At 46.5% G+C, this 23,538-nt stretch overlaps 1 protein-coding gene across 6 annotated transcripts in view; it reads left to right on the top strand.

Annotated features, from left to right (window-relative positions):
* Positions 1–23,465, top strand: part of FRMPD1 (FERM and PDZ domain containing 1) — a 70,092-nt gene extending 46,627 nt beyond the window's left edge. For 4 of the 6 annotated variants that reach the window (XM_040541784.1, XM_040541782.1, XM_040541783.1 and 1 more), the window contains exons 5-17: positions 770–872; positions 1,007–1,052; positions 3,815–3,922; positions 8,399–8,494; positions 10,934–11,059; positions 12,193–12,312; positions 12,629–12,765; positions 13,835–13,961; positions 14,362–14,457; positions 15,707–15,889; positions 16,308–16,455; positions 17,141–17,953; positions 19,253–23,465. In XM_040541784.1, the coding sequence (XP_040397718.1) occupies positions 770–872; positions 1,007–1,052; positions 3,815–3,922; positions 8,399–8,494; positions 10,934–11,059; positions 12,193–12,312; positions 12,629–12,765; positions 13,835–13,961; positions 14,362–14,457; positions 15,707–15,889; positions 16,308–16,455; positions 17,141–17,953; positions 19,253–21,585 (4,436 nt within the window). In that variant the 3' untranslated portion in view covers positions 21,586–23,465. Of the gene's footprint in view, positions 1–769; positions 873–1,006; positions 1,053–2,677; positions 3,923–8,398; positions 8,495–10,933; positions 11,060–12,192; positions 12,313–12,628; positions 12,766–13,834; positions 13,962–14,361; positions 14,458–15,706; positions 15,890–16,307; positions 16,456–17,140; positions 17,954–19,252 lie in introns of those variants that run through there. The other 2 variants (XM_040541785.1, XM_040541786.1) reach the window with 2 other exon arrangements.
* The last annotated feature ends 73 nt before the right edge of the window (positions 23,466–23,538 follow it).

Below are 23,538 nucleotides of genomic sequence, written 5' to 3'. Positions count from 1 at the left end.
ACTTGTCCTTTTAAGTCTTGGACATGGCTAAAAGCCCTGTGTTTATTTCCAGCCCTTTCTCTTTGTGTTCTGTGTTTTTCTGTGTGTCAGGGTGCCCAGGGGACAGGTGCTGGGTGCTAGTGTGCTGTGTGGGCAAACCTGTCTCGTGGAGAAATTAAATACCTTGACTGGTAGCCTCATGGTAGTGGAGCCAGGGGCTGCCTGCACACTCCTGCTCTTCAGACCAGAAGTCTACCTGCCCTGTAGCCCCTTGGGTCCTGCAGCTGTTAGTCTTTAGGAAACCTCTTTGTGGGTCCTCCCAGCAACCAGTGTGGTGGAAAAGACCTCCTCCATGCTCTCCTGGGTGGCCAAGGGGCATCATCGTGCCAGGAGCGTAGCCTGTCTCTCCCAGGGAGAAGTGTAGCAGGAAGTCTGGTGATCCCTCTCAGTCATCCCGTGGCCTCCCAAGATCCTATGAACATCCCCACTATGCCCAAGGCACACAGTGCCTGTGAGTGCTGTGTAATGCGCTGTGACAATGGACAAGGCATGCACAAGAGGGTTGCTCAGTGGTTTGGAGGTCCAGAGGGAAGCCCAGGCTAGGTGGTGTGAATACGGGCTGCATGTACCAGCTGGCACCAGGGCCCCAAACCTCTTGGCCCCTTTTTATAGTGCCATACAGAGGGAGTTGCTGAGGCAAGCAGGTGGTGGGTGGGAAGAGAGCTCAGTGTGCATCCCGTGGGCAGGAGGTCTGCCAGTGCATGACTAACAGCGTGCCAATTGTCCACAGGGAGCACTGCTGATGGGAAGCTGCTGCCAGGTGACCAGCTCCTCCGGATAAACTCCACCATGGTAGAGGACATGTCCATTGAACGGGTGGCTGACATGATCAGGTAAGGTCCTGCTCACCCTGTCTGGGCAAGGGTACAAGGGTGAAGAGTGGAGGTGTGGGAACCCACTTTCACCAGGGGTTACAATGGCACGAGCGGCTGCTGACCCTGGCTGATTGCATCTGTCTCTGTTACAGGGAGGCTGGTGACGAGCTCTTCCTAACCGTCCTGCGCAGTACATCGGTAAATGGCTTCTTGAGCACTCTCAGCACTCCCCATCCTGGGCAGCCCTGGGAAGGTGGGGCAGATGGGCTGGCATGCAGGATGCATGGGCTTGACTGAAGCTGTGAGGGAGCTGCAAGGAACCGCTGCCTTTGTGCACACCTGTGCCTTTTGAAGAGCTTCTAGGGATAATCAGTGGTAATGCCTCACAGCTCCCCTGGGCAGGGGGCAAGAGACCCCACAGAACCTGCCCCATGTGAGGGGCTCAGTGAGTGATTTGGAGCTGGAGGCAGCCTGCGAAGGGCTCAGGAGGTGCCTGGCCATGGTTCTGCATCAGCGCCCTGTGAGCCAGGAGGGCCTGGCCATGAGGAGGCCTCCCCCCAGGCCACAGGCATCTCGCCCAGCGTGCCATGTCTTGTGCCAGCCTGCCAGGAGCAGTGTGGGTGCTTCCCCATGTGCCACAGCTGTCCTGGCCCCGGGGCGGTCAGGAAGCCTTCTACACCCCAGGAATTGTAAGGCAAATGCTGAGGCTGTGGACACCCCCCCTCACCACCCTCCCCTCACCCTCAATGCTCCTTGAAAGCTCTTGAGGTTTTCTCAAACCTCGGGTGCTTCCTAGCACTCTTTCTGAGTGTGGGAAAACTTTTATCCCTTTTTCTCTGCGCTCTGCCTGCCTATTCATTACCACCTGAGGCTTTCCACTTGATAGTTCAGCAGGCCCTGTGACTGAGCTGAGCAAAGTGCTGGCCTATAAATTCCTCTCCTGCTCTTTACTCTTCCATCTCTCTCCTGAGCAAGCAAGCCTGCTTGTGCTGGCTGGTTTATCCTTCCCTGATCTATCTCTAGTAAGGTCTGGGACCTGGGTGTTGATCCTACTTTGGGAAGAGAAGCCAAGTTTTAGTACAAACTTTAGTGCTGGTTGCCCATTCCTATAGTGTAAAAATCACCAGCAGGGATGTACTGCCAGCATAATGTGTGTGCCAACGTAGATTTCAAAGTGTGTAAAAGCTGAGCTGCAAAGCAAGGACAAAATCGGGTTTGTGTGCTTTTTGGCTTCTTTTAATGTATGACAGTGGCCTGTAGGAGGTGTTTTTTTTCCCTCTACCAAACATTCTGGGGAGTGATTTTCGTTTGATTGTTTGGACTTTTAAATTTAGATCTGTTCTTAGAAACAAGAAAAATGTCTGGTCTCCTTCAGAATTGTTGCTGGAGCTCTCAGGCTTAAGATTATGAGGTTTCTTGACCGTTCAGTGAAAATGCACTAAAGACAAAGCCTCTTAAATACCTTTTTCCTGCACTAAGTCTCCTATGTGTTGGCATTGAACAGATGTAAACAAAGCCAAAGTAACAGAAAAGTGTTAGGCAAACCCTGTGAACGGTGGCTTCCTGTCTTTTGTTAATTTGATTTCCCATATCCAGGACATCAGTCAGTCTTGCCAGTGCTTGGTCTCGCTTTGGAGATAAAGGAAAAATGAGAGATGTACAAGACTTGAATGTCAGCCAGCAAGGGGAAATGCAACTGCTTTTCAGAGAAAAAAAAGATTAGGAAAACCCTTTATGGGATTTGGAAAAACCCTTCACAGGCCTTCATGCATTGCTTTAGAAGTAAATGGGACACAAATCCATTTTTGTCTTTTCCTTTGCAGGTCACTTTAAGGACACCTCCAAATACAGCTACAGCTTATCTCTTGGGTTTGGGGTTGGCTCTTGCCCTACTCTGAAGGCAGCTGTGCTTAGAGCTGAGAGGTAACGCCTCCCACCGACGGATATCAGACCCTCTGATGTGGCTGCTCTGGCCACGCCAGACAGGATGTTCTAGGCTCTTCTGGGAGTAGCTGATGGGCATGATGCTCTCTGTGCCCTGGCAGTCTCTAGAAGGACTTGCAGGCAGGGCACGGAGACTCCTGCCCACCTCTCTTCCTCTGTCCTTGCCAAATGGGCTTGGAGCAAGATGATTGTGGCAGGCTGGGAGGCATTTGTGCCTCTGCTGAGACTGTGGTAAGTGCTCCACCTGGGAGCTGTTTGGGTGGATACTAAGAGATGCTGCCTCTGATCGCCTGTTGGCATCTCTGTAGGGAATATCATGGTTTACAAGAGGAGGGACCTATTGGTACAAAAACCTAGTGGTTCCTAAGCTCATGTTATCTCTTGTGAAAGTGTCATGGTGAAATTGTGGTTATGTGACAGCAGCATGATGACATCAAGTTGTCTTTTTAGCCTTGCAGTTTTCTTAAACACTTGCAATACGTCAGTATGCTCTAGAAATCGCATCAGTGCTGCAAAGTGCTGCATATACTGCTGTGTTCATGTGATACGTTGACAGAAGAGTTTTTGTCTATGACTTCAGGCACTCTGTGTGTGGCAGTTTATGGTATACTGTGTTTATATATACATATACCCATCGCAAGCCAGCTGTTGAGTTAACAGTTTTTCTGCAGGATCCTGGTTTCATTGCAGGAGCTGGGCAGATGCTTAAACACAGCAACTGAACAAATATGTAGTGAAATTGGTTGTGCGCAGCATGTGTTGCATGTTTGTCCACTTGTTAGTGGGCACCTGGGTTTGGGCTCAGTGACTGCCCAGATGGGTCCAAAATCCTGCAGCATGCCTGGATTGTGCAGGAAGATGAGAGACTCCTAATGTCTCCCGCTTCTGTAGGTGCGAGGTGGTGTGGTGTAAGCAGCATTGGCTGTGACTGCACCCATGACTGTACTGTGGGCTGCTTCTTCTGTGCATAGGTACAACAGGCTGAGCTGCCAACTGAGTGCTGTTAATCTTTTCAGGGTGGGCCTAAGTCATCGTTCCTCACTGCAGAGAAGAGGGCGAGGCTGAAAACAAACCCTGTGAAAGTACGTTTTGCAGAGGAAGTGCTGGTGAATGGACACACACAGGTCAGTGGGGCATGGCTGCAGGTGGGCGCTATGAGCACTGTGTGCTGAGAAGAAATGGGTCCCATGCTGGGCTGGGTCAACATGGCCAGGACCCGCAGAATGGCTGTACCTTCACTGTGCTTGCCTGACTTGGATTTCCATCCAGGCATTTGGTCCCATCTTGTTTCCTGTGCTACCTGGTGAAGTGCTGGCATCTCCAGAAGGCTTTATCTTTCATTTTCTTATTAGGGCTAATGAAAAATACCTGCATGTACTACTTCTATCCTTTTGCCACCATGTAAACTTTATGCCAGCATTAGACAGCTGTGCCACTGCTACCAAGGGATGTACTAGTCATCTCTTGAATTGCCATTCTCTCCATAGTAGACTGAAGTTTGGGCATGACAAATCCTAACCCTGAAGATAAGAGGTGAATCCTGCTGTTAATGCTCGTTCTTTTTCTGCCAAAGTATCTGGGTTATCTCCTCCTAGCCTTCAGCAGTGCTTGCATGCCATTCTGTTCAGAGAGTTTGGTACTGGAGACTTTGCTTTGTAGATAAATTTGACATGTTCTCAAGCTAAGATGACAGCTTATTGTATTTCATATCTGTTGCGTTAAGGGGTGTAGCTGATTAACCGTTACAAGTCCAGTCGGATTCAGGGTACTGAACTACCACGGTCACAGATTCACCAATAATGTACCACGCCCTTACTCTAGTTGCGTTCAATGAGAACTATCACAGCTAGGAACAATGCAGTTAAGTGCAATTTATTACAGCAGCAGGTACACAGCTTCTTTGGATTGCCAGCAATAACTTACTGTCTGCAAAAGCAAGCTAGCATGCATGAAATAACACAGGTACACAGCCTGGAAATTAACATGTTAAAAGGCACAAAGACTCTATAGAGATTTCTAAGTTTCTGCGGAGACACACAGTATAACCAAGTGTTCAAATCTCACCCAAAGGCGTCCCAGTGGGGGGTGGAAGAGAGGCTCAGCCCGTTGACTGATCCCAGGAGTCAGCAGGTCTTTGGGATGGTGTATTCCCTGACGATGGTATCTTCCCTAACATCCCCTCTCTCATAGGCCAATTTATATTATTTTCTATCTTTTAGGTGGAGCTTGAGTGACTCTAGTCAAGCATATCCTAGTTATGATTGGTGAAAAGTTTTCCTGTCTCTGTTTAAAGGAATAGGCTCCAAGAAATTCAGAGCGCATGCTCAGTGAGGGGTGGTCGCACCTTGGAGGCGGGTAGCTTTTGGGATGGAGGTGTGTTTTGGTATTATAATGATATTATAATGAGCAAAAGTACACGAGAGTACAGCATTTGTCAAAACATGACAGGTCGTTGGCTCAGGGTAGCAAAAAATGCGGCTTATCGGTCTCTGTGTGCACTAGAACAATCGAGTCCCCACCTGGTCACAGAACCTAGCCGTGGTGTCTCCACTCCAGTCTATGCTCCGTACTGTTCCTTAGAGTCAGCACACCATGTTCCCCCAGTGCGATAGCATCTAAGGTTGGAAGCCTTAGGGGACGCTCAGGTAATGCAGCTACACCCTACCCTGAAAGTCTCTTCAATGCTGTACATTTTCTGTAAAATGTGAATATTAGTTTTATTTTCCTAGTTACTTTAGGCAATTACACCACAATATCCTTGCAGAGGGTGTCTGCAGGGCATTCACAACTGGCTTTGTGATAGACCACCTGTAACCTGAGCTGGGATCAGCTGTTCTGATGTGAAACAAGATCATGGCTCGCTGTAGAGATGCTGCAAATTTATCACAGTGTTTCTGGTACTGATAACAAATGAGCTGAGTAGATGTGGGTCTTACTGTGACAGAAAAAGGCAAGCACTGAGAATACTTGTAGCCGATCCTAAAGTAAGAACAGCTCTTAAGTGTGTGGTTTTGTTTTTGTTTTTTGTATAACTTACTAAGTTCAACGTGGTTGGGATGAACTGGGGTGAATTGGGAGTCTTTAACTATGTTGAGTTTTCCTTTTCCTTCTGGAATGAAGAATTTCATTATTCAAAATGCCCCTCATCCTTTCCCGTACTTATTAGTGCTGTTCAGTTGTTAAGATCTGACCAAATCATGCTTTTTTTCCTCTTTGCAGTAATGAAAACTATCCCCTACCTATTTAAAAAACAAAAAACAAACAAAAAAAACCCACAGCCTTTTCTAGCTATTTCTTTTTAAACTAGCCTTTTCTTCCTCTCTTCTAGGCTGTCTCTTGTCTCTCATCTCTGGTGGCAGTGAGCTCAGGCAGAGCTTTCTATGTGGAAAACTTTTAATCACTTTCCTTTTCTCCCCCCTACGTCAGAGCAGAGGTGAATGTCCTGGATGTCACCAACCTAGCAGACAGGCACAGTGTGAATTCTCTGGTACTTGCACCTGGGCATGTTAGGACCACTACTTCCCTGGCATGCTATCCAGAGCAGGAGAGCATTTATTACATCTTTCTGGAAAAGCAGTATTTGCATAGACAGCAGATACTAGATATACTCTGCTTGCATGTTTCAGAACTACCCTCTTTTAGAAGGAGTGCTATATTAAGGCAAGCAAAAATGTATCATGGCCCTGAAAAACTGCAGAGACTCCTGTTTCAGTAAATAACACCGCTCTTGTGATTTTAATGGAGCATTGATGCTGATGACTAAATTATCTCTGTGGCAATTGGAAGGAACCCAGAAGCTGCCTTTTGCAGTTGAAACCTGAAACTACAGTTTAGGAACATAAATTGTTGATGAGCCTCAGTGCTACCCAGCCTCCATTTTATGTTACGAGCTCAGTACGTATTTCCATACAGCTGAATGATATGCAAGAGTCAGGTCCTCTCAGCTTTCAGTATCTGTCAGGTCTTCCTATGCTATGGGGGAACCAGACGGTGGGCATATCTGGGCCATGTGCAGCTGTTGAACTAGCTGGAGATTTATGGTAAAGGTATTTGTTAGACTCTCCTTCCCTTGCTCTGTCCTAGGAACATACTTACAGAATAAGTGGTGCCATAAAAGACGGTTGTAAAAGTAGAGAAAGATTTTCATTTGATAGGCTTGAGGAGTGGAGCCATGTGAACCTCATGAAGTTCAGCAGGGCCAAGTGCAAGGTGCTGCACCTGAATTGGGACAATCCCTAATCAGAACAGACTGGATGATGAATGCAGCCCTGTGGAGAAGTATATGGGGATATTAGTGAATGAAAAATTATATATGAGCTGGCAATGTGTGCCTGCAAAAAACTAGTCATATCCTAACCTGCCCTGGTGATTTTACCTGTCTGGGCAGCCAAACTCCACCATAACTCAAAAGAAAAGCGAGAAGAAAGTATGCTGGAAAGAAAAAAGAAAAACAACTTACAGGTTGAGATAAGGATAATTTAATTAAAATGAAAAGGAAGAGGGAAAAAACAAGCAAAGGCTGTGTGGAAGCAGAGAGAGAAGAAGAAAAATCTCCACTTCCCATCAATAAGTGATGTTCAGCTACAGACTGTGATGCAGGGCCATAATAAGTGTAGGAGTTTTTTGTGAGGACAGACGTCTTCATAATGAGAGCACCCCATCTCATTCCCCTCCCCCACCTTTTATTGCTGAGTGTGATACCATATGGTATGGAATATCCCTTTTGTTTAGGTCAGCTGCCCTGGTGGTCTCCCCTCCCACCTCTTGCCCACCCCCAGCCTGGTGGTTCTGTGGGGTTTGGGGGGAGTCTTGGTGCTGTGCCAGCATTGCTCAGCAGTAGACACAACACCGGTGTGATACCAGCGCTGTTCTAGCTGCAAGTGCAGAGCGCAGCACTGTGTGGGCTGCTGCAGGAAAGGTAACTCCATCCCAGCCAGACCCAGCACACCTACATAAACAGAAGCATGGCATTGAGGGAGGTGATTCTCACCCTCTTTGGTGCTCTCATGAGACCCTGCCTGGAGTACTGTGTTCGGCCCAGGAAAAGAGACACGGACCTGCTAGGTCCAGTGGAGGGTCACAAAAATGATCAGAGGGCTGGAACACCTCTCCTGTGAAGAAAAGCTGAGAGGGCTGTTCAGCGTGGAGAAGGATTTGGGGAGACCTTATTGCAGCCTTTCAATACTTTCAATGGGGATTTATAAGAAAGATAAAGAGAGGCTTTTTACCAATGCCTGTAGTAATAAGACAAGGGGGTAACAGGTTTAAACTAAAAGAAGTTAGATTTAGATTAGACATAAGGAAAAAATTTTCTGCTGTGAGGCCAGTGAGGCACTGAAACAGGTTACCTAGAGAAGCTGTGGAAGCCCTATCCCTGGAGATGTTCAAGGCCGGGTTGGATGGGGCTTTGAGCAACCTGATCTGGCAGAAGGTGCCCCACCCCGTGGCAGGGGGATTGGATCTAGGCGGTCTTTAAAGGTCTCTTTCAACCCAAACCATGCTATGATTTATACCAGGATGTACTGTGTCAGGCAGAGCAGCCTGGTGCCCAGAGGCATAATGTCCAATGATTAATTAGTGTTGTTTCTTTTGTTCTGCAGGGGAATTCTCTTCTTTGTATGCCAAACGTTCTCAAAGTATACTTGGAAAATGGGCAGACAAAAGCTTTCAGGTTTGAGACAAGCACTACTGTAAAGGTAACTTGGTTATCTGTCTTCATTCCCACCACCTCTATTCAGTCCAGTTGCAACAGTGCATGTAGTGGAACTTGGAACCTCTTGCTTGCATTGGCCAGCTGGTGCCAATTGGATTGCCAACTGCTGCTGATCAAGCTGGATTTTCCTTGTCCTCCCTGAAGGGGAAGCTTTACTTTGGTTCTTTGTTTTCTTCTCAGCAACTGGTTTTCACAGAACTTACAGAAGCTTGGCTAGGAGACCACTACAACTTTGTGAAGTGTGGTTGAAGTTGTGCAAGAAGACAGCTTGCTTGGAGGACTGACAGATCACCAGCTGTCCACGCAAACTTTGCTTTCCTAGGAAACCACATGACCAAATGCAGAGGAGAAGGTTGTTTAATATAGCATTGATGATGTGCATACCTGAGAAGGAGAAAAAGTTTCCTGGCCTGGGACATGGAGAGTGGAGTCCAGGTGTGGGTATTGTGTGAGCTCAGCAAGTGCACTTGTGCCTTGTTATTTGAAGCCCATGTCCATGTTGCAGCCTCATTTCTGCTTTGGTGAAAACATCTTCCCTGCAGGGACATGAAAACCAATGAACCCCTTGAGATGAAAAAGCAGCACCACCTCCCTAGGATTAGTTGTGCTTGGAAGCATCACAGATGAGTTAACCATCATTCTCTTCAAAATACAAGGCACCAGGTTCTAAAGCCATTAATCCAACACTTTCCATAATTGTCATATTTAGACTAAGGCCTACAAACTGAGTTTTTCTGGCCTGATCTGCAGTGTTGCTCACTGTTTCTGTTGGAGTTAATGAACTTGGCTCGTTCACACTGATGGCAGGCCGTTAATTTCTTTTAAGTGTTAAATATTTTCCTGCAGCAGTGCAGTCACTGTGGAAAGATACGTGATGACCAGACTAGACATAATTGGGCTGGAAGAATATTCAGGGCAAAGCAAGGAGAATTTATTTGTAATGCAATTAAGACTTTCATGAAAAAGAGCTTTATTGTCTACTTCATCCCAACTTCACAAAACTGTTATGGTCTCTCATGCACTGAAGTCCCTGCAAACCTTGAGAGAATCATTTGCTCGGCAGATAAAAAGAAAATAGTGAAATAAAACAAGGAGGCAGTGAGGAAGTGGGGAATGAGTTGAAAAAATATTTGTATGTCCATCTGCAAGGGATTTACTTCTAAAAGATGGATTAGCTCCTCATGTTTGACTTGAGTTCCTCACCTCTAACCTGGAACAACAGTTTCCGTACTGGAGTTGAGTGAAACCCTCACCAGCATCCTCACAGTAACACTCAAAGGTGTAAAATACTTTCTGAAATAATTGTTTTCTAAAGTTCCTGTATTGTTGTAGAGATCCTTATATATAACTGATACAAGTCAAATATTTATGCTCACCCCATGACAACTGAATGCACTGAAGGAGTTCCGATTCAGTTTGTACTTAGTCAAGCCTTATGTAATGTTTTCTGTTTGCCAAAAACAAACTCATTTATTTCAATGACATTTAATATTCCAACAGAATTCTTCATATAACTGAAACATTACATCGACTTTGGTAAGATTTTCACTAATGATTATGGTCCCAAATTCTTGGGGTTTGGTGGAGAAAAATGTTTTTCACCAGTTCTTTTCACTTTCTTCAAAAAGTGTTGTAGAGTTCTAGAAAGCTAGAATGGTTAACAGCAAACATTAGAATTGAAGGTGACAAAGTGTTCAAAACCACCAAACTTAAAAACCATAATGCAAAAACTTTGGACATGAAGCAGCCCAGGCCATGGAACTCTAGGAAATTAATTTGATGCCTACTACACCTTGAAGATTTGCATCTTATTGCACTCTTAACTCCACAGCAAGCTGCAGTTTCCCTCCCTTGACCTCCTGCCCTACTAAAAATAATGTGTTTTCCTACCTTCATCTGCTCTTCCCATGCTTCCCCTGCAGTTCCTTTGGCTCCCTTCATTGCCCACTGGATAGCATCAGTGTACGTGGGTGGCTCTGAACACTGTCCTGCCTGGCTGATGTACACTTTCATTGCTTGGCTGCCCGCTGGGATAGCACAGCAACTAACCACCAAGCTTGTGCTTGGCATCACAGAGAGTCTGTCATCATCTGTACCTCCACTTCTGATGAACTTACAGGCTTTCTCTAACCTTGAGACCTCAGTGGTCTGTCCAGATCATTGTGTTCAGAAGTTGTCAGTGAAGAAAGGAAGGCACTGGTTTCCTGTGAAACACCACTAAAAAATCTGCTGCTATGTTGCTGCAGCAAGCTTGTTCTTGGCTGCAGAGACCCTTGGGTGCCTTTGGGTGCCCTTGGCTGCCTTTTCATTGCTGTCCCACACAGCTTCCAGAGGCTGACTGGAATCGTCTACACTCAGTGTGCTAGTATTGATCAACAACTATATTTAAATATTTGACCATCCATGTGCTTTCCCTTCCCAGGATATTGTTCTCACCTTGAAGGAGAAGCTCTCTATTCGGAGCATTGCACACTTCGCCCTCACCCTGGAGGAGCAGTACAATGCAGCAAAGGTCCACTTGCTGCATGAGGAGGAGCTCATTGAGCAGGTGTGGAGAACCCCTCGCGTGGCCCCACAGCTGTGCTGGGAGCCACCAACACCAGTGAGTTGTAGCCCGTGAGGTGTGGAGAAGACCCAGCGCCGCAGGTGTCACAAAAGAGAATGGCCTTGGCCCCATCTCCAGAGATGCTTCCCTCTTCTCTCTCTGCTTTTTGCATGTGTTACCACTGCATTAGCCAGAGCCCCCTGAGAAACAGACCTTTCAGAAGTGCCTCACTCCCTTTAGAGAACTTGCAGAGCAATACCCACAGGCTGATATGGCTTGGATTATGTAGAGCAAGTAAGGGACAAGTATGCTTTGTGCCACCTATCAGAGTGGCCCATCAACACAGAGGATCGGTTGAAATTCTCTTAAAATAGCTGTGTATTGAGCCATTTGCAGTTTCCTTGATAGTCAAAGAGAGTTAACCCAGCCAAGCACCAACTTTGATCAAATTGCTAATAAAGAAACAAACATGGGGTTAGCTCTGTTAGTAATTCTGTTGTTCTGTTAGTAATTCTGAGCTAATCTAATCTGGGAGAATGAGTCTACTTGTGAGTCAGCAGTATGAACACGACACTTTGCTGGTTGGTGATCCACTGTAATGCAGAGAAGTTTGGTAGCTAATACCATCCATCCCTTGAGCATGTGTCTGAGAATTTCTGTGTAGATTTTGTTGATTAACTTGTACTGGATTTGCCCAGAATTAAATATGCTAATAGATAACCCAGGGATCTTACAGTGTAGTGAAATTACGATGATGATCCAAGTGTCTGCTTTGGGCTGCTGTATCTTAAGACCAAACTTTAAAGCAGAGAAACCTGCCCCTTTGCAATTTTCATATGGCCTTGAAACCTCTGTCATGCTTATGCTACAAATATGAGATCAGTAGATACTAATAAAGTTCTATCAAATGCTGCTTGGGCACTACCACAGGAAGAAGCAAAAACCAGAAAAAGAATCTAAGATAGAAATACAGAAGCATCTCCCTGTGTTTGCTAAGAACAGTGGCTGATCTGCAGCCATCCCACTTGCCAGTGCTTTGAATGATTTCTGTGTGTCCATATGAGCCAGGTGCTCAGTATGCATGTATGGAGGGACTGCACCAGTTGTTCTGGTATGATGCTGTTTGTCCATTGCAGGTGGTCCAAAAAAGAGAATCCCATGACTACCGGTGCCTCTTCAGAATTTGCTTTGTCCCAAAGGATCCCTTAGACCTCCTGCAGGAAGACCCAGTTGCCTTCGAATATCTCTACCTGCAGGTGAAATTGAGGCATTTCATAATTCTGGATCTTTTCCCATCCAGTTCTCATTTCTGCTTTACACTGAAGCATGCTTTAAGCCAGTTCAGTTACATGAATATGAAATGCAGAGCATATAAGAATAAAGCATTTGTACTGAACTTGCATTAAATTCTTAAATCAGTTTGTGAGCTTGGCTTTCTAACAGAATGATAATGAAATGAGCTGGGTGACTCCCTCTATTTGGCCTGTAGTAGTCATATAAGAGGTCTTATCCTCACTTCTTTTTGAGCTTCGTGGTAGTGACATCATGCTAACTGAGCTCTATTTGTTCCAGAGCTGCAGCGATGTGCTTCAGGAAAGGTTTGCTGTGGAAATGAAATGCAGTGTGGCGTTACGTCTGGCTGCTCTACACATACAAGAGAGAATCTATGCTTGTGCTCACCCACAGAAAGTATCCTTGAAATACATTGAGTAAGTTCCAAAATTTCTGTGTTATGTTGTGAGTAAGTCTGGAAGAAATAGTGTCATCGGCTCTGTGTTTGCCTAGTATTTAGTTCCAGTTAGGAGACTGTCTCTGACCCAAAGAGACTATAGTCTGTTCGTTTTGCCTGTTGTTTTAATGCAAGGTAGCTGCCTGAGCCTCCCTGTCTTTAACCTGCTGAGTTGCCTAAATAGTATGGGTATTATAACATCTGAGCATGTCCCTAAGCAGACAGAGATTCTGATCCTGGTTCAGGAGGGACATCAAATTGCAAATCTCCTGCTTAATTGTGCTTACTAAGGCTGCTTCTGCCAGTATACTGAAATATGCAAGCTGTAATTTGGAGAGAGAAAAATCACCAAATTTTCACAGTCAGTACTTTACATCCATTCACCCACCAGAACTTTCCCAGAAATACCTAATTTCAGTCCTTACGTGAAATAATAAGATCTGGAAAACAATACAGAAAAAGTTTTCACAAGCAGCAGGTGTGCCGTGCTGCCTGTCAGTGATGTTAGATCACACTTTCCCTAAAGACCAGCCATGCTTTAAGCAATTGTCATGGGTCAATCATTAAGTAACTGGCATTTGTGCTGTAACTGCACCACAGAGCCAAAACCACCCTATACAGTGCCACTGATTCCTTGTGTACAGCCAGACATACTCAACCACATGCTGTTAGTGGAGAGTGAGAAGCAAGTACAGACAAGTACACCGTTCTTAGTTTGTGGATATTTAATGCTTCAGTTGAGTAAGCTTTTCAGCAAAACAGATGTGCCATGTTTTTGGGTCTAGGGAACCAGAGATGTTGAAATGTAGTAATCATGTAACCGAAGTAAAGTGATTGTAAAGACAGAGTTTTCATCCTGCGCGTAGCAAGGACAGACAAGACCAATATGCTTACTGAGCTTTTAGATTGTCTCCTGCATAACAGGCGTTTTGCATGAGACCCCATGTTCCTCCAACCCCATCAGCTGGCTGCCGTTCAGCATGTTCCCTTGTTGCTGTGGGACAGCACAGTTGGGACCTCTTTTGTTCCCCTTCCTGTCTTTCTGGCAGGAGAGACTGGGGAATTGAAAACTTCATCTCACCAACTTTGCTTCGAAACATGAGAGGGAAGGATATCAAGAAAGCCATCAGCTACCATATGAAGCGGAACCAGATCCTGCTGGACCCTCGGCAGAAGGTAGTATGCGTGGCCTGTGTTTGAGGTGCTTCCTGGAATGCTGGCAGCATTTCTCAAGGCCACAGAGGGCATGTCTTTCCTGTGCGGGTCTCTTCTCTGTGTGACTGCTTGTTGTTTGTTTTTTTTCCTCATATTTTCATTTTGTAATTTCTGCAGCATATGCACCCTAATTTCCCCATATAGTGTGTTGTGATGCAGTTTGCTTGTGCAGTTGTCAGATGGTAATTGTGGTAATATAGTATGGTTCTATTCAGATTTATTGCATATGGAAAGCAAGCTATATGTGTTGGTCAAATACTGTGTCCTGTATGAAAAGAATGTCTTCTAGTCAATAGGCTACCTGACAAATCTTATTCTCTGTCACGTTTCTAAACAATGTTTCTTCTCTTGCAAAATGAAGCATATGCTCACAGCAGTCCAAGTGCGTCTGAACTACCTACAAATCCTGAGTGACCTGAAGATGTACAATGGGAAGATCTTTAATGCCACCCTGATGGTACGAGTGCTGTTTATCAATGTAATTGGGGTTTGATATGCTGTCTCAATGCCTCCTCTGTGCATCTTCCATGCGGTGTACTTGGACAATAACTGGAAATCCAGGACACAAGGAGTAGTTTTACTCTTTTTTTTTCCACCGGTGAACAAGATCAGGTCTAAACCAAAGCAAACCCTATCTAAAGCAAGAATATTTAAATATTGTTCTACATTGTTGATGTAAGACTAGCTGCTGAGCCTTCTGCCATGTCTTTGCTTTGTTGATGCTTGTAGAAAATGCAACATTGGCTCTGCTGATGCTGTTTCAATGAGCTCCAGTATAATACCACTCTTCCCTGCCCTGGGACATCATGGTAATTATTGGTCAGGGTGTCTGCAAGGGTAACTCAGCATAGCTCCACTGAAGTCAGTAACAGTTACCTGATAATTATGCATAGTTTCCTAATTGAAGTTTGTGACTGGCCCTTCAGATGAACTCTGTCCATGTTTTGAATGTCAAAAGGCATTCAAAGATTAAGATCTGAGCATGTTTCAAAAACAACTGTTATGAAAATGTTTTGGCCAATCTTAAACCTTTCTGTAAAAAAGAACACTGTTCAGGCAAGAGGTTTCTTGGCTAGTTGCCTCTCCCCATGTGGATCTGTAATGAATGATGGACCACAAGCAGTTCATAGAGTGCTGAGTAGTGTAGGTGGGCCTGTACCAGAGGAGGACCTTTCTGAATGGTTTGCAGTAATGTCTAGCTTTACACTAATGTGCAAATTGAAATATTTCTGCCAAACTATATGGGCATTAAGTTAACACATTTTTTTTAAGTGTCTGATCCTAACAGAAAGTCTTGATATTGCTTCCAAAACCAAAAATGCCTTCTTGAAGTTTCTGGCCAGCTCCAGTAGGTCTTACTAGGTCTATGTGGCACAGCCAGCCAGGTGACACTTCTGATAGCAAGCTGCTGCTGACCACCTCTTTGGATCTGCTAGATGGCTGGTGCACCTCTGGGGCCACCTGCCTTGGGGACACAGGGAAACTGGCGGTCCCCAAGTCAGAGAAGAGAACGGCCAGGAGCAGGTGACCTGATGGCCTGTAAGTAACAAGGGGCTCCCTTTGCAGCTGGCTAGAGTCCAGTTGTAAAGGGAGTCCAGTGTTAAAAGATACCACAAAAGAATGGGTGGCTGAGGAGTCCCTGCCCAGCACAGGCAAATGGGTTCCTGCTTAGATTTCAACTAAAGATTCAACCTCTCTCCCTACAGCTACAGGACAGAGAATCATACGTTGCATTGCTGGTGGGTGCCAAGTATGGGGTGAGCCAGATTATCAATAGCAAGCTAAACATCATAACAAGTCTGGCAGAGTTTGCAAACATCAGCAGGGTGGAGCTTACAGAGGAGTCTGAGAAAGTGAGCATGGTAAAAATCTACCTACAGGATCTGAAGGTAAGTGGTGCTCTTGTGGTAGCCAGCATGTCGCTCTGTCAGGGACAGAGAAAAAGGGGGGAATCATGCACACTTTTTTTTTTTTAATTAAATCTGACATTAAGCCAATGGTATCATTATTACAAAAGGCTAAGAAGGGAGAGCTTATAGGAAGAATACCAAATGAGTGAAGAAAAGTTATTATTCTTGCTGTGCTTTATCAGTGAGACCTATCAAAGAAAACACAACAAAAACTATTTCTCTTCTTTCTCTGTGTTTCATACAGAAACAGAGTGCTGTACAATTATGGCCATATGGGGGAGAGGAAATGTCTTTTCAGTGTGCCACATGTTCCTGCAGATTGTGGTACAGGTGATGTTTGCCTGTTCTAACATTGTTGCTGTTTTCTGTTCCCCTACTGAAAAAAAAAAAAAAAAAGATGCTGACCCTGCTGCTGGAATCAAACAGTGCAAAAGATCTTGTTTGCCTCATCATTGGCTACTACAGACTGTTCGTGGATGCGAATGCCTCCATATTTACTTGGGGAGAGAAAAGACAGCAACCGCACCGTGTCTCAGCTGAAGAAGGTTAATTTGCCAAAGAATGGGGAGAAAGTGGGTGGATCATCCAGCAGTATTGGTGTTATTCCCTCTTGAGAACAGTGTCATGGTAGAACAGTAGCCTGGGAATGAACAGTGACAACTACAAAATTTTGAGACTATCAGCCTTGGTGTCACTGCCATTTTTCCTTGAACCCCAGACCTGTTGGGCAGGGGGAGAGAAGGAGTGATTATCATCTTTCTCCAAGAAGTGGAGGCTGTTTCTGTCATTGAAATAGCAAACCTGTTACTGAGCACTTGCGCTCTTTTACCAACCTCCAGAACAATTTACCCTCTGGCCAGCATGTGCTGGCCAGGAGAAGGAGAATCTGTTTGCCATGCTGTCCTATCTCTTGTAAGGATAACTCCAGTCTGATAGGGTTTGCAGGCAGAGGCTTTAGGCAACGTGTTGCCTGGCTGCTTTTCTGCAGCTCCCTTTGGTTACTGTTCTGCAGTAAAACCAGACAAAGCAGGCAGGAGGGACCAAGCCTCCGCTTACGGGTTATGACCCTGCAGGTCAGATTGCATCTTTACATTGTTTACTGATGAGGAACTGAAGGCAGAGTTCTCTGGGTTTTGAATCCCTACTGTGTGACCAAGTTTGTAAACCCTTTTCTGGCAGTTCCTCTTTGCCACCGCAAAGGACAGGCTGACAGGTGTGTTTAAATCACAGGATATGAATCTCGAACCTGCAGTGATTCTGAAGACTCCTGGGAACTGGATTCCTCCTCAGAGCATTGCTTGGGCATGCCTGCAGCATACAGCAGCACCCCTCCTGTGTGCGAGAAGGAGCTGGGAGAGCTTCACAGCCGAGAGAAGGACAGAACAAAGCCCCAAGCTGGAGGAAGTGACCAACACGATGCGGGTGGCAACACAACAGACAGTACATCTGAGGCTTCAGATTCAGCCAACACAGAGAGCCGAGGGTTTAAGACAAGTGGCTCAAGTGACTCAATGGATGCACTGGAGGAAGATGAGTTGGAAGCTTGCTCTTCCTCCAGGCCAGAGTTCTTCCACTTCTACACACCAACTGTGCACGAAATGAACAACTCAGATGAGAGTTTCTTCCCCATTTGTGCTGCAGAAGGCTCCAGAAGGGCAGAAGCCAGGGACTTCTTCTGTTTCTTGCAGGTACCAGAAGCAGAGGAGCATGAATGTGAGCACAGCCCCTGGGAGGAGAGAGGAGTGGACATAGGTGTGTCTATGCTAGGGACCAAGCTATCTGACAGAAATGCCATGGGCTATTACAGCCTGTGTTGCAGCGTATCGCCTGCAGGTAGTGTAGAGAAGAGCAACATCAGTCACAGCCTTGGAAGAAGTCCTTGGAAAGATGTGTCTGCCCAGGAAGAGGCACACTGTGGAGCGGAGCAGGTAGCAGAAGCAAGCGATCTCATTTTGGAGCCACCCCCAGGCTTTGGTGACACCAGCTCAGAGGAAGAGTTCTACGACGCTGCAGACAGCCTCAGCCCCCCAGACACCCTGGCAGGTAAACCTGTACCCACCCACTGCAGGTCACCTCCTGTCCTCACTTTCCTTCCTTCTCCTGAGCTAGGGTGATGGCTGTTTGCCATGTCAGTCTTTTGAGAAAGAGCATCTTTCAGCTGTTCATAGTTTTCCCAAGATTGTTGAAAGACCTTTGAACACCCGTTCTCTGCAAGCCACTCTTCATCAAGAGTACTTTACAAAGCTGTCAGTGAACGTGCATATAGAGGTCAGAACAGCAGCTTGGCAGGGAGATTTGTCATCACATCTAAGCACTCAGTCTGAAAAAGAGTCAGTTTTCAAATGAGTTTGGCATTCTGGGAAGTCCCCAGGTTTCTGGAGGAATTCCAGAAGACCAAAGTATGGCTCTGTCTGATCTTGAAGCCATCATGCTGCAGGAGTAAGTTCTGTGCATCCTTCTGTATAGGCTGAGTCTTTGGTGATGGAAAAGGTAATGAGTTCCAGAAACAGAATGCAGGAAAGATGTATGCCCTTGCACTAGCAGACACCTTGATGACAGATATTCCTGTCAGGCACTACCTTCACTCTGCTATTCTCCTTCAAGTTTTGGGAAAGCTGGAAGCTGTAAAACAGCTTACTGCTCCATGCACCCCTGAGATCAAAACAAATTTAGGGGTTAGAGGCATGCTATGTAAATGGGGTGGGTAGACTTACGGCTGAGCAACAGCTCTCTGTAATTGTATTTTCTCAGAAAGGAGAGGATTCTTGTTTTCTGATTTAACCAGCTCTGCTAGCACTAACTGAACTTAAAAATTCATTTTATGTAGTTAAAACAGTGTTGGCTTTTGAGTTCATGCATGGTGACAATACAATGTTCAGGCACAAAACTGTCATCTCTGTGTGTTTTTATGATCTAAATATCCGGGCTGGAAATTTCCGATGCTTCTCTTCAGTGTTAATAAATCTGCTCCTGTAGGTAATACTCTAGCGTGTTGCTTTTATCAGCAAATTTAACTTGAGAATTATAGCTGTACCTGCAGTCAGATCAAATGACTTCAGTAAGCGAGGGGAGAGACTATCCAGCTCCTTTCATAACTAATCCTCTACTTCAGTTTTTGTAGCCATAGGCCCATATAATTTTTTCTTGATGTAGCTCAGTCCAAGTTGGTGCATGACAATAAGAGAGGCTTTCCTTTGGCACTTAGGAAGCAGGCTCTGCTGCCAAACCCTTATGTCTGCAATTGCAGGACTTGAGTTAAAAGCTTTTTGGCCCACTATGTAAGTGTATCTGTATCCTGCTGCCTGGGGCCATTTTCTGACTTGCATCTTCTTTCTTTGCCAGCAGGCTACAAGATGATGTCCCAGGAAGGTATAGACAACTCCTGCATGCTAAAGAAACCAAGGTGTTACAGCCTGGCGGAAAACCTAATGACAAGGCAGACAGCAAGAGAGAAGTATGGAAAGAAGAAGCAGCTGACATATGCCAAGAGCCTGAGGAAGAGGAGATCTTTTCTGAAAACCAATTACACCTCACAGGTCACTTTCCCACTGGCTTTACCAGACTCTATGCAGAGCTACTGCACTTGGCCACCCACACCACCACTGCTTGCTCAGCCCCCAGATCCACCCTCCCCAGAGAACTTCAAGAAGGATGCAGAATCGGGATTTCGTGCTGCCACCCAGGCCCAGAGAGACACTGCTAGCACAAACCCATCCTCTGACATGATCGAAATGGAGCCTGACACCATGGAAACAAAGTCAGTGACTGATTTGGTGGTTTCTTCCATTTCAGCTGTTCGCCTGCAGGGTGACCACAGGGAGGAGAGTGCAGATGTTGCCATACCTGTGGATGACCTTTGTCCAGCACGTGCTGTATACCCACCTTTCTTGTTCCTGGAGGAACCCATGTACCTTCCCAGGGAACAAAGCAGAGTTGTCCATGAAAGTCCCACAATGAAGGTAAATACTGGGTGGCCAAGTGATGAGAGTTGTGTGAGCATCGGAGATTGGCTGGCCCAAGCAGCACTGGGAGGGGAGGGTGAGATGATGGAAGCCAAGCATGAGGCTGGCAATGTCCCTCTGTTCCAGGTCCAAGAGGTGACTTGCCCTCCTAATGAGTGTACTCTGCCGTCTTCATGCCGTGATGCCAGCATGGCCATTCCCCATGGGGTGACACGGGACCAGGATCTGCTTCCTACTGCTGGGAGGCAAGCTACATGTGAGGAGCCTGTCCTGGCTCCCTGTGAGGAAGGAAAAGCTAACCTTGACAGCTGTGCTGACTACAAGAGTGACCATGCCTCATCACAGGCAAAAAACAGACAAGAAATAAACAAGGAAGCCTTACAGAAAGTGCACAATAAAAATCACATGGGCTTTCCAGATGCAACCCAGCTGTTAACAGATTGCAGCAGCACCTCAGGGGTTATAACTCGCCTCTCCTGGCTCTCATTTGGTGCGAGATCAGACCTAACTTCACCCAGCCCATCTCAGAAGAGGATAGATGCCCCACTAGAGCTTTTGGACTCTCAGAGGACCAGTAGGTGCCTAGAGGCTGATGTTGTCAGAAAGGAGATGCAGACATCCTCAGCTACACTATCCTTTGAGAAAGAGTTGAAAAGCAGACATGGGCTGGATGAAGGGGAGTCCAGAAAAGACACAGAAAATGTTGTTCACGAACAGACTTGGTCTGTTCAGACTTCTCCCAGAGAACAGGTTACAGAAGTGGAGAAAGACTCTCCCCTGACTCCTTCTCAAGGGCTTTCCATCTCCTCAGGCCCAATTCCCTTGGGCTCATTGGAAAAAAGAGCAGGAGACCACAGGACTTCAAATTACTCCTTCCTCTGCTTTAACCATAAGAAGGATGAGCAGGCACTTTCTGGACCCATCATGACCAGATTTTGGGGATTTTCCATGATGAAGACATCACCACCACAATTTGGAATGGACAAGTGCAGCTGTCAGCTATCCTATGTCAGCTGCTTCCACAGGCCTGATGAAGAAGGAGAGCAGGAAACCACCATTCCTATGTGCAGCTTGTTTCTGCAGCCCCTCACTACCCCACCATCTACCAACCGCAGTCTTCCTGGGTCCTCTGTGGACAGTGACCCTGTGACCATTGCTAGGGACAAGGCTGTGTGGGACCCTCATGTCCAAGCCCTCAGCCAGCTGAATGACCAAGCACAGATGAGCCCCGCAGACTTCTCCTGCTTCCTAGCCTACACTACAGAGCTCCAGGAGGTTGTGGGAAACCTCTCAGGGAGCCAAGCAACCCACCTGCAAGACCGATGTGCTGAGCAAGGTGCTGAGAGCAAGGGTGCCCTTGGCTTAGCCTCCCAGGACCTGCTGTCCAGTTGCAAGGAGCTTCTGAAAATAGAGCGGCCACTTGAAGAACTGCAGGATGCTTTGAGGGTGACATTTGGGCACCTTGTTCAGCTGGCAGTGGCCTGCTTCCAGGTGACACACTGCCGGCTGTGCAGGCAGAGGCAGCAGGAGCTCAGGGCCGCGCTCATGGATGTGGTAGGCACCTATCACCAGTTTGTGCAGGCTGTTCACCAGCAGCTTCACAGGCAAGGCTGCCCAGACCTGGGCACCAAGCTCCTCACTCGCCAGCACACAGCCCTTACTGCTGCCATGTTTTGCCTTCTGCAGCAGTTCAGGGTACCCCCGTTGTTTTGACAGGCCAGTTGGTGGCAGAGGGATGCAGTGAGTGGAGAGGAGCTCAGATGTGTTCCCTCCATGAATTACCAGGCTCTCCTGCCTAGGATGTTTAGACCCCCAGCTCAGCAAATAGTCATGGAAGGACATGTCCATGCACATTGGCAACTGCCCAGTTCAAGGGTGGCCATGGGGAAGGGCATGCCCCGCTCTAGCCAAGCTTTGTGTAATTCTGTGTACACAAGCACTGTGTAATATGCAAACTCATAGAGCAGTTCAGTAACTTATATATCTAGCCTGGGGTTCATCCCTCACCTCCTGAATGCTTTGCAGATGGCCAGTCTCAGGGTGGTGTCCTAGCCGCCTTCTGTCAGCTGTGGAGAGAGCCTTTTGTCTGCCTTTCCTCAGTCCTTACAAAAACGCCAGGCAGGCTCTGAAGTTGAGTGAGATCAAAGCCCACCCTGGTCTGACAAAGAAACTCAGGCTGCTTGGTCCAGCATCTGTGGCTGAGCTTGTGATAGAAAACACTTCAGGGGGAAAAAATATATATGCTGTTTAACTGCTTTTGCAAAGGTGATAGAGAAGGTTTTCCCAGGCTGGGGATACACCATATCCTCTCCTTCTGACATGGTTTCTGCATGTCAGCCATATCTTCTGTTTCCATTTGCTGATGCTAAAGAAAGTCCCTAATCAGCATCCTCTTCCCTTTGCCCCCCTTGCCATGACATAACAGCTATTTAAGAATCCCTGCCTTCCGAAAAAGGAAGTCCTAAGACTGAAGTACCAACTTGACAGCCATGGAGATGAACCATGATGTTAGCCTCCCTTGGAGAAGGCACGCCCCTTTTGCCAACTTTCTTGTCAATAGCTCGTCTTGCATTATGTGCTAGGTATCCCTAGCTACATATGAGCTGTTAGCATGTAAATGTTTTCTAAGTTGTCTAGTCAATCAGTGTGCCTTCCACTGCTGGAGGCACATCCTCAGCTCTCCAGTGATAAAGAAGGCAGCAAAAGGTTGCTGAGTGCTATTTTCTGACTTAGGAATTTGTTTGCAGGGGGTAGTGCTTTCAACAGTCCCTGCAGATGAGTGTGCTCAGAATGGAGCGGGTCTGCCTAAGGCAGCAAAGGGGAGCAGGCAGACTCTCAGCTGCCTTGTTCCATGCAAGGTCACCCCATGTCATGTGCCGAGGCAGTGGGTGGTCAGGACTGTCCCATGATTCTAGAGTAAAGGACAAGTCCTTGCAGCTGAACCCTGGTGCAGGAGATGGAGGCAGCTGAGGGTGCTGGCTGGTGGGTGCTACATGGATGCTCTAGCAGTCCTAAGGCACCTCGCAAGCCGGGGAGATGCTGAAAAGCACCCATAAGAATCTGGCAGCCTTTAGCAGCTCTACATTGACTCCACTGTAGGTGCTGCCTCTCACTGTGCACCTACAGGCAGCAAGCTACCCGAGGGCCATCTGCTTTCCTGGCTGCAGAGGCTAAAGTGCCTTCAGCCACTGGGGAGGATAGCTGAATATTCACTGAAGCAGGATTTCGTGACAGTTATCGCTGGCAGGTTGTTTTAGTTAGTGTGTGTGCTGCTGCCTAACACTCTCAGGGGATGAATTAGCAAGTTAAAATCTTATACTTAAGCCAAAGTGCAGACTTGGTGTTTTAGCAGGGTGCAGTGACACCTAACTATGCACTAACAACTGATGAGCAGGGCAATGCGACTATAAACAGGAAGAGCCCATGGGATACAATAAAGCAACAGGCACCTGCAAAGACAAATTCAGCCTATATGGGGATCAACAACTACTGCCTATCAACAGCTTTAGTCATTGACAGTAGGTGTTCTTGTTTGTTTTTAAAGCAACAATGACTTCAGTAACTTTATCTTGTGCGCATCAAAAAAATGCTCTCTGCTCAGGACATAAAATGTGTCATGGTTCTGCTCTGTGCATAGTCAAATCCCAGATACCTTTTCAAGAGGAA

The sequence above is a fragment of the Cygnus olor genome, chromosome Z (genome assembly GCF_009769625.2).
Source record: "Cygnus olor isolate bCygOlo1 chromosome Z, bCygOlo1.pri.v2, whole genome shotgun sequence".
Taxonomy (NCBI): domain Eukaryota; kingdom Metazoa; phylum Chordata; class Aves; order Anseriformes; family Anatidae; genus Cygnus; species Cygnus olor.
This window is presented reverse-complemented; position numbering and strand designations above follow the sequence as displayed.